General features: G+C 45.5%; 2 protein-coding genes across 2 annotated transcripts; both read left to right on the plus strand.

Moving 5' to 3' along the window:
- The first annotated feature begins 482 nt into the window (after positions 1-482).
- Positions 483-1,945, plus strand: LOC139804072 (ankyrin repeat domain-containing protein 7-like). The gene is made up of 4 exons (XM_071760858.1): positions 483-685; positions 798-904; positions 1,186-1,323; positions 1,754-1,945. Exons 2-4 carry the CDS (start codon positions 867-869, stop codon positions 1,911-1,913), a joined length of 336 nt encoding a protein of 111 aa, XP_071616959.1. The 5' UTR covers positions 483-685; positions 798-866; the 3' UTR covers positions 1,914-1,945.
- Positions 1,946-7,151: 5,206 nt separating this feature from the next.
- Positions 7,152-9,729, plus strand: LOC139804227 (ankyrin repeat domain-containing protein 26-like). Its single transcript, XM_071761238.1, has 3 exons — positions 7,152-7,424; positions 8,585-8,737; positions 9,549-9,729. The coding sequence occupies exons 1-3, from the start codon at positions 7,152-7,154 to the stop codon at positions 9,714-9,716; spliced, it is 594 nt and encodes a 197-aa protein (XP_071617339.1). The 3' UTR covers positions 9,717-9,729.
- The last annotated feature ends 588 nt before the right edge of the window (positions 9,730-10,317 follow it).

Below are 10,317 nucleotides of genomic sequence, written 5' to 3' on the forward strand. Positions count from 1 at the left end.
TCTTGCAGCTGCTGAGGTCTCTCCTGCCCTGTGGGTGATGTGTGCGGGGTTGCAGCAGCAGCAGGAGCAGCAGGGTCCCCCGGGCTGGGTGGTGCCACAGCTTTGGTTCTTTCCTTGTCTGTCAGTGTTAAGCTCCCATGTTTAATTCTCAGGACACCTCTCCATCTGGCGTCTGCAAACGGCCACACAGAGGTCGTCACGTTTCTAGTAAGGCACCGCTGCCAGTTGGATGCTGTTGATAATTTTGGGAGAACACCCCTGATGATGGTGAGTGAGAGAAGTTCTGCTCTTGGAAGAGGGGCTTATTGAGTGTGCATGAAAGGAGAGGTGTCTGGCAGGACTCTTGTGCGCAGAGCTGTGCGGAAACACGCCTGTTGGATTTGGAGTGGAACAGGCACCTGTCAGGTCATCTTTGCAGGTGCTCTTCTTTGCCAGTGGTCAGAAGCTGGGCGAGCTGTGATGGAGTGAAATGTGAGTTTTGGAAGTCTTCCCTTTTTTCGTGTGTTCTCAGGCAGTGCAGTTCCAGCACCAAGCCTGTGCTGGTTTTCTGCTGAAGTGTGGTGCAGACCCAAACCTCAGAGACGTTGTTGGCAACACCGCCCTCCACCTGGCAGTCCTGTCTTGCAGTCCTAAAGTTGTGGAGCTGTTACTTGATCATAATGCCAATCTTGATGCCAAGAATAAGGTACATGTTTCTGTTTCTAAAGGAAGTTGTTTCAGAAAGTGGCAGCAATATTTCTGTTGAAGACTATTTTTGACTTGGATGATTAACTTGGTGTATTTGTCTGTCCTTTCAGGAGGGCTTTACCCCACTCAGTCTTGCTGTCTCCAAAGGTCAGGTAGAGACAGCTGAGTTTCTCCTGAGAATGGGAGCTGATGTGCATGCTCGAGACCAGCAACAAAGGTAAGGGGTTTATCCACATGGGTCCCTTGAGTATTCTTTCGGTGGGATTGCTGAGAGGCACAGCAGCCTCCATGTGCACTGAAGTGGTGTGCGTGTGGCAGCTTGGTGTGACCATGCAGTTGTGTTGACTCCCTCTCCCATGTTCTTGTTGCTTTTAATGGAACCTGCTTTTTCTTTTGTTCATTGTCAAGTAATGGGAGAGCAAGCTGAGAGCACGCAGGAATGAAAATATTGACTGTCTGTGTAAAATGATAACTTCATAGCACATCTGGATCTTTCAGAACCCCACTCATGATGGCTGCTTCTGTCGGGAAGATGAAATTGATCCAAGTTCTCCTGCATTACGGTGCTGACATTTCCCATAAAGATGCTGATGGGCGGACAGCTGATGATTATGCTTGTATTTATGGGTATCCCAGGTAAACGTTTAACTTTTTGGTTCAATGAAGTGGTCGGTTATAAGTGTGGCTGTTGAATAATTTTGTTGTTCCTTCTCTGATGTGGTTAGGTGTGCTTATAAGTGTGGCTGTTGAATAATTTTGTTGTTCCTTCTCTGATGTGGTTAGGTGCGCTTTGTTAAAAGCTAGGCTGAAAGAGTGTACCAAGCAGGAGTTAATAACTTGGAATGTGCATCTATAGGATGAAGGTGACTGCAGGGAACACTGAAGTGTGTACCAGCCCTGCAGAAAGTTCTGTGTCTTGCCCTTCAGAAGTACTTAGGAGTCCCTGAATTCATGTGAACTGTGTAGGATGAATAAAAAATGGCTGTTAACTCTTCTGCTAAATGTTACCTGCCAGGAAGTGGTTGTTTTTAACAACTCTGTTTCCTCTCTCTCTCTCTTTCTTTAGTCTTAGTGAGCAGCTGTCAGAAAGTGCAGCTCCAAAGAAGGCAGAAGCAGCTCGTGCAGGTGACATTAAATTGTCCTGGGATCAAACGCCTACCTCCTTCTCTGAGGTTTTAAAATCCAGTCTGTCCTTACGAGGCCACATAACCCTAAAAGAATCTTAGGAAATTAATATTTTTATGCAATGGAATTTAGTCTTGTGCTTTGCCTCTCAGACCCTACAGTGGAGGTTTTATTCTCTCTGGGTTCTTAAGGGTGTTTTATCAGAACTGTGTGGCAAATGGACAGCAGATAGTGTCCAGGGGACATTTCTTGGCATTATTACTGCAGTCTCTGGCTGGCACCATGAAGCACGTGTCCTGCATCATGAGAGTCTCTTTGCTGTGCTGCAGTAACAGGCTGAGTGTGAGGTTAAGCTTTTGGTTGGGTTATGCTGTTTGATTTTCTTTCCCTTTTCAGAATAGTTTGTAACTGGCTAGAGCAGCAGCTAGTATTGTCTCTAGCATAATATTACACATCATACTACATGAACTAGTAAAACTTTTCCCTCTGCTGTGTACTCATGTGTGCAAGGAGTACCTTGTTCATATGTACTGTTGAATTTTTAGCATGCCAAATCTAATTTCACCATGTCGTTTCGTGTTTGAGCAGGAGTGGAAGACTTTTCCAAAGGAGGCTTGAAAAGGTGAGACTTTACAAATACCTACCACTTCCTTGAGGGGTGATCTGGGAGGCACAGGTGTCATCACTTTGCTTTGCTTTTTAAGCAGATCTGAGAAAAAGGGGATTGGTGATGGTTGGAGTGCTTCTGCAGAACAACTGGATTTTACTCCCAAGGTATGGTGCATTTCCAGGGAAATTGTCCTGTGAAAAGGAGTTATTTGAAGGCAAGTAACTGGGATTGAAAGCAACTGCAGTTCCAGCCAGCACTGTTTCCTCCTTAGAACCTTAGAGCTCTCTTCAAGTACCTCAAGGGAGGTTGGAGAAAGGAGGGAAACAGCCTCTTCTCCTTAGTGAACTGGGATGGGAGCAGAGGAAATGGATGGAAGCTGCACCAGGGGACGTTTAGGATGGGTGTTCGGAAACGTTTTTTCACTGAGAGGGCTGTCAGGCATTGGAATGGCCCAGGACAGTGGTGGAGGCACCATCCCTGGAGGCATTGAAAAGGCATTTGGAGCTGGTCCTTAAGGACATGGTTTAGTAGTTAGATGATGGTGTTGGTCAAAGGTTGGACTGGATGGTCTTGGAGGGCTCTTCCAACCTGTACCATTCTGTGATAGAAGCAGTCTCTGGCCTGCCAGCCTTTCTTCTGCTGTCAGTTTTTCCTAACAGACCGTGGGTGTGGCAGAGCGTGCAGCAGAGTTACGGTTTGGCACAAAGGAGCAATAGGTAACGACATAAAAACCACATTGCTTCATTTCTTGGTGCTCATTTGGGTCAGGTTTGCAGACCCTAAAAGTTTCTCAGTTACTTTTATAATCTGTTCTGTTCTTCTCCTGTGAGGTGATTCTTGTTTTCTGTAAATTTGGTGTTTCAGTCCAAACAGATAGAGGAACAGGGCATTTCTTTGTGAGGACCTCCTGAAATCCTCCATCTGCTGCTGCTCCTTCCCTCCCCATCAGGTTCCCCCACCAGCACTCAATGGCTGAGTTACTCAAACAGGTTCTTTTCTATGAGATGGCATTCTGTGCTTGTGTGTCATCTCACACTGCACATTTCCCCTCTTTTTTGGAATGCTCAGGCAGTGTTCTCTTTGTCAGCTCCAAGCTCTGGTGCCTGCTGTTCTTACTGGTGTGCTGAAGAATGAGCAATTTGTGCAGCAATGTCGGGAGCATCTGTTGTGTTGCAGTGGGGTTCTGGAGGGGTGAGGAGCAGGAGTGTGGCAGTTGGAGATGCCAGCATGTTTAGTTTTAACATGATTTAATTTTCTTGCCTTGATGTAAATGGAAGCGATGCATTTTTCTGGCATGATACTAAAATTGAGGGGTATTTTGGTTAGTGTACTTGCAGAGGCTCATTTAGGCATCAAGTCTAGGGATGTAAACAGTTCTTTGAGTTTGTTTCTATTGAAAAAAAAGTTTTGCAGAAATACATCTTTCTTTACAGAAGCAGCAGAAGCCAAAGGTGACACGGCGCATGAAGGCTTTCCAGCAGGGCAGGAAAAGCAGTAAGCTATCTGGGAAAGATTGCATGATAGACTGATCTGTAAAAGTAGGCTTGCTAAGTAGAGTTTTGTATTTTTTTCTTCTCTAGTAGGCAAGAAAATTAACTTGTGAAGACACGGCACTTTGTAATTTCAGAACCAAATAAGCCATATCCTTAAGATTAAGCTATGAATCCCCTGCTAAGCCTTTGTCCCTGGCCAAGCCCTTCCTCTGCCCTGCCCATCCCTTCCCTACCTCCTTTTCCAGACATTGCCAGGTGACTCCTCTGAAGTGTGTTAGTCTGGAAATTTGCCAATTGCAATTAAATAAATAACTCCTTTTGTTCACATAGATTTTTTTTTTTATTATTCCTTGTGCTTTTAGATGATAGCCACGGTTCTAGAATCAAAAGTTACTAAAGAAAAGCCTCCAACATAAAACAGTGGAGTAGCAGGGTGATATAAAACCACTGAGTGTCTCCTTTCCTCCCTGGTGTGTAGGTTCCCTGCCACCCATGGAAGAAGTGGAGAAAGCTGAGGATTTTCTCTGGGCTTCTCCCTGGAATTCTGAGGTACTTTGTGCGAAGGACAGGGAGGGTAGGAGGGAGATCCAGGAGCACCCGAAAGCTTGCAGTAACTGAAATGAAGCTGGGCTGAAGTGGGGAAGTGCTTCTCAGGGGCTGTGCAGAAGCAGGGCCGAGACTCAGGACCTCAGAATTCTGCTAAAGATTTATTTCCCTGGAAACACAGAAGGCCTTGTAAAAGAAAGCAAAGTTTCCCTTTTCTCTTCCACAAAAAATGTTCTTCAAGCTGTCAGTGGGTAGCAAAGCAGATGCTTGTTTCTGCTCTTACCAGCTTTTTTGTTTCATCTCTTTCAGGAAAAAACAGCTGAACAACATGGAAAAGAAGAGAAGAAAGAGCTTGCTGTAGAGCTAAACACTGCCATTGCTGGATGTACAGAGAAGTACTTATTAAATGGCAGCCCTGATGAGCCCAGCACAAGCTGCAGAGAAATCAGTGGTGAGAGAAATGATCTAGATCCAGATACTTCCTCTGTGAATATAGATCCACCTAGAGTAAATGGACTAAAACAGTGGTTGACTTCTGAGGTTGCAAATTTTATCCTGGCCTGTAAATCCTGGTGGCCACTGGCAGAGTAGCAAAGCAGCTTTTGTGCCTTTTTTTTTCTTTTTCTGGAACCTGACTAGATGGTGTTGGATTGCAGATGGTGCTCTATGCAGCAAGTGCTCTTCTTGCTTCTGTTGCTGTGTTCTCCTTGAAGCAATCTGACCAAAACGTGCAGATGGAGAGGAGGAGGAGGACTGGAGTGTCTTGGGTGTGCCAGTAGCATTCTCTTTCCTGGCGGGTGCTGTTGGATTGAAAAGCTGTGCTTGCTTTTGGCTGAAGCCAGGGAAAGCTTTGAGTGGAGCTGAGGGAGAGCCCTTCTGTTCCAGTGCCTCAGCTGCTCTGGTTTTGAAATGTAGGAGGTGTCTGCAGTGCCACCCGTGTGTGTGTGCGCTGGAAAGCATTGCCAGCTGGGTCAGAGGGGAGCACTTTTGTTCCTCAGCTCAGGCCTCAGAGCAGGAGGAGGAGGCACCCTTTGCGTTGTTGAAAGCATCTTGCTCGTTACTGCATGGACCACAGTTTATCTGAGAGAGAGATCCTGCACCTTGAAGACACTGGAGTGAATTATTTGTGGCCATACTGATATTCATAAGCTTTCTTTTTTACAGAAGAAAGTTAAATGCCACCAAAGAAAATATTTAACACATATTTAGCACATTAAAAACTCTATTCTGATCATTTTGTCTCTAGCAGCTCTCAAATGTGAGGGGATGTGATGTTTTCTGTAAAGATTGTTCTCACCATTAATCAAGATGCACTCTCGGAGTAAATAGGTAGCATTAGGTCATGCTGGTTGTAAAAATCTGTTGTTTTCATTGTAGGTGAGCACTCAGGATCTACTTCCCATGTGTCATCACCAGCAAAAAAAAGAAGCCTAAAGGAAGCCACTGACAACTCTGGGGTGCAGGTATGTGAAGCCAAATATTTTTAATTAAGAGTCTGGACTGGTAAGTGGCATTAGAGAGTAAATTGCACTATACAGTAAGGTAAAGAAAAGTAACCAGAAAGTGACTAATGGTGATGGCAGAGTCGTGCAGAGGAAGGTGGTGTTGCTGTCTGAAGTTGGTACAGTCCTCTTAGGATGAGGAAAAATCCTTGCCAGATGCAGGATATTTGCTGTACTGCTGCTTTGTTTCCAGCTGGTTTCCTTCAGTTTTGCCCAGTGTTGTTCCTGCTGTGCTGTGCAGACAAACAATGCAGTCAAATGCTTTTTTTTTTTTTTCCCAATGCAAAATGCATATTGAAGGGAAGAGGGAGATTTTTCAGTAACAGGCTGATCTGTGTGATTAAACATGCCTGGTCTTCCTTCCTCTTTGTGAGAGAAAGCTCATGCAAGAAACCTTGAACTTTGGTGACCTTTGAAGCTTTCCCTGCCTCTGCAAAACATGTGTGTGTTTGGCCATGTCAGGAAGTGTAGTGAAGTGAGGCAACCAGGTGCCACTAATTGCGAGGTAGTGGGCATAAGCTTGTGTTAAGCCCACCTGTGCCTGATTAGGGCAGGCCCCTACTGCGCATGAGCAGGATTAGGGGGCCAATAAAGCTCCCTGCTGAGGAAAGCTGGGAGGAGGAGGTTAGCTGCTTCTTGGAGCAGTAGCACTGATCCAGGCTAGTCAGCCCTGAGGGCAATAGGCTCAGAGCATTATTCATGAGTTTCTGCTGGAACACCTGGCTGGACCTTGGAGCGCCGTGCCCTAAAAGAGGTTCATCTTGCTACATCTGATAGAGAATGCGGCAGAGACCTTGATCTAGCCCATGCTCAGATGAATCAGAAGAAAGGGAGCTAGTCCGGCGCAAACTAGCATTAGCAGAAAACCCAAGGAGTCGGGTAAGAAGATCCACTACCTGGCAATTAGTGGCACCTGGTTGCCTCATTTCACTACGAGGAAGTGTTTGAAAAGGATTTTTTCTGAGGGCATTCATGAGGGGAATCGGGCAGGCATCCTGTTGGTGTTGGGCATCTGGGGCAGGGCTGGGCAGAGGGGTCTGGAGTGCTGTGTAACACCTCAGGGGAGAGCGGAGCACATTATTTCCACTTCCGGGACACGGTTTAGTGGGCATGGTGGTGTTGGTTTCCCAGTTGGACTGGAGGATCCAGAGGTCTTTTCCAGGCTTAATGATTCTGTGGTTCTATGCTATGACTCTGTCCATGCAGGCGGCATTGGCCCAGCTCCAGAGGGAAAGGCATTTATTCCATCAGCTGCTGGAAAACCTGCAGGAGCAGCAGCTCATCCAAGGAAGGGCAGTGACTGTTGCCCAGGAACGGTTTAATGAAGTTTTCCAACAAGTCAGTGCTGCTGCTGAGAAACAAGTGTACATGCTGGAAAAGAGGAACAAGGCATTAAAGGCCGATTGCACTGATTTAAGAGAACAAATCTCTAAATATGAGGCTGACAAAGTAAAAAGAGAGGTAAAGTATACACTGTTTGCAGTGTTGAAGGCAACTTTTTTGGTGTTAATTTCTGTTTGTGTTTTGAGCCCCCTTCTGAGCGACCTTCCTGTTGCTCAAGAGGTCAATTTCAGCCACTGACCTAAGCTTTCTATTGTGTATTTTGTGATGTGTAGCAATATTTAAATTTGTTCTTTGTGTCTGTGTTAACTAATTAGCTGGTCAGAAGACTTGTTAGGATGTCATTTAAACTGTTGTTCTGCAAATTCTACCAGTCCCAGGCAGAGTAAAGGTTTAAAAGTTGCCATACCCATTTTGTTAATCTTTACTTTCTGGAAAACAGGAGCTAGTCCTGTTGAGTAATTAGACACTGGTGTGCTGTTTGCCTGCCTTAGTGATGTGAACAGTGCTTTAAAATTCCATTTCTTTCTTCCTCTCAACCCCGGAGCGTTTGAGCTAGGTGAATACCTGCCATGTGTCAGATAACCACCTTATTCTTCATTTTTTGGGTTCTTTGAGGGAAGAAGGAGAAGAACTCCAGCAGTGCTGTCAATGGTTTTCCCCTGTGAATCACTTTGTATTCCTAGTGCCAAAATACCAGGTTCCTTTGGGAGATGGTAGTTGGGTGGGTGGCTGGATGAATGGAGGGCCTGTCCAGATTTGTGAAGGCAAATGTGTCAGCAGGGAGGCAGTTGTTACTCTGAAATGAACTTGGTAAGGAAACAGACAGAGATGTGTTTCAATATAAACCTCAAGTGTTTGTCAGAAGAGCTTTCAGATCCAAGTATTCATTTAATTCTCTTTGTAGAATGGAGAAACAGACCCAAGAACCATCTAATACAAAGTCCTGCCTTTAGTCACCAGAGTAATATCTGCAGTCAAACTGTGACAAGAGATTGCTTTGAGTTTTGTTAAAAAAATACCTGATTCAGGTATGCCGGTGTAGTGTGCAGGATGATTAATACTTGAGCCTTTCTTAGATATTAGAAAACAGAAATCCTCATGAGCAGCTGGTGATAATTTAGAGGTGCTCAGCTTTTGACTGCTGGTGGCAGGCAAAATTTTCCTCCCTTTGGGATTGAGTCCCAAGACAGGTCTAAGTGTATAATCATATAAGTTAAAGTAAAGGCATAGTTCATGTTCTTGTAACCTTTTTTGTGCTCATCTAACCATTTCATCAGGGCAATGTCAGAAAGCTGCAGCAGGAGCTTGGTGAAGCTCTTAAAAAGCTGTCTGTGGCAGAAGCTTCGCTGGAAGTTGCTACGAAGCGCTGCAGGAACCTGGAGGAAGCCAGCCTGGGCTTGGAAAAGGAACTGGGAGAGGCTAAATCCAAGGTACATGAATTTGTCCCAGAATTCCAGAACAAACTCCAGCACATCCCAGAGATGGGATGATGTGTGGAGGAATCACACTAATAAACTTGATGTCCATGTCCGTGGCATGAGGACACGGTGTCCTTACTTGGTCTGAGGTTAGTGACTGACGTGTTTGTTGCTCATTGCATGTGGTTTGGCCCAGCAGTTTGTCTGATTTCTGAAGGGCAGTAGAAATTCTGGACTTCTTTATGCTCACGGTGCTTCCCCTCACCCCCCCCCCCCCCCCTCTGGTAACAGAGGATGACAGAATCTTTTTGGTTGGAAAAGACCTTTAGGCATCAAGTCCAGGTGTTAACCCAGCACTGCCAAGACCACCATAAAATCATGTTCAGAATGGTTTTGTACCTTATTCTCCATATGTATATATTCTGAAACAGAAATCATCTTTATCTCCTTATGAGAGGGGATGAAGTGACTGAAGGCAGTTTAGGAGAGGGATCAAGTTTCATTTCAGTTTTCAATGGAGGAGGAAAGCAGTGGGTGCCATGAGTCCCTTAAAGAGTTGGAGGGTGAGTGTTGGTGCTTGGAACCATGCTTTAGGGGATCAGGAGAGGGATGGGAGAGAGCAGTCTAGAGGATGGCAAAGTAAAAGGGTTTGTGTTCATTTGCTAGTAGAAGTGAAAGTTTAAATGTATTTCAACTGATGACAGTTCTTTGGGTAGCAGGTGTGTGCAGACATGGGCAGTCATGCTTGAGTTCTTCAGCAGCAGTGTTTTTTTCTCTAGAAGAGTTCTCCCAGCTGATATGGATTCTTGCTGTGTTTTGACAGTGTCGGGAACTGGAAGAGCAGCAGCTTCAATATGAGCATCAGATTCATCACTACAAGGATAGGAAAAGAAAACTAAGAGAGAAGTCCCAAAAACTTAAAGACCTCCTGTCATCATCTTCTGAGACCAGGGCTAGAGTAAAAGAGCTGGAAGAGCGTGTGCAGTGGTAAGAGACTGACACAGAGAACCAAGGTGTCTGTTGCTGTCTGGGGTTGTGTGAAAACCACAGCACAGCCTCGTTGCATCACAGCAAGTTAACAGATGGTTTTGAAGACGCTTTTGTTTGTTTTTTCCCCTGCTGCTCTTTAAGAATTGCTGCTCTGGTGGATTTCTCTAATAAGGCCTGTATTTCTTTTTAAGCCTTTCCATGGAAAACGCCAGACTGGAAGGCAGAGTCCAGCAGCAAAGACGTATGATTGAAGCCCTTGAGGGAACCCTGCAAGCCTCTGCCTCAGTAAGCTGGTCCTCAACTTGCCTTGTTTTGAGCTCCTGAGCTTCTTACCGATTGCTGTGGGGAAATGCTAAGATGAGGTTTTCCTGGAGAGCTGAGGGGAGCTCAGTTCCTGCTTTCTCCTGCATACAGGGTGCTGGGACAGCATTCTGGCCCATCCCCAGCTTTCTGGTTTTAAGAGTTTTCCATGGTAACTCAGGAAACGCTCCTTAATGCTTTAAAAGTGCAGGATTTGTCCCAAATCCAGTGGTGTGACTGTTGTCTGCCTTAGGCCCCTCCTGGCCTCAGATGCCGCTTCAGACACTTGCTGTCCTCAGGGG

Source organism: Heliangelus exortis, chromosome 17, assembly GCF_036169615.1.
Source record: "Heliangelus exortis chromosome 17, bHelExo1.hap1, whole genome shotgun sequence".
In the NCBI taxonomy this organism is placed as follows: domain Eukaryota; kingdom Metazoa; phylum Chordata; class Aves; order Apodiformes; family Trochilidae; genus Heliangelus; species Heliangelus exortis.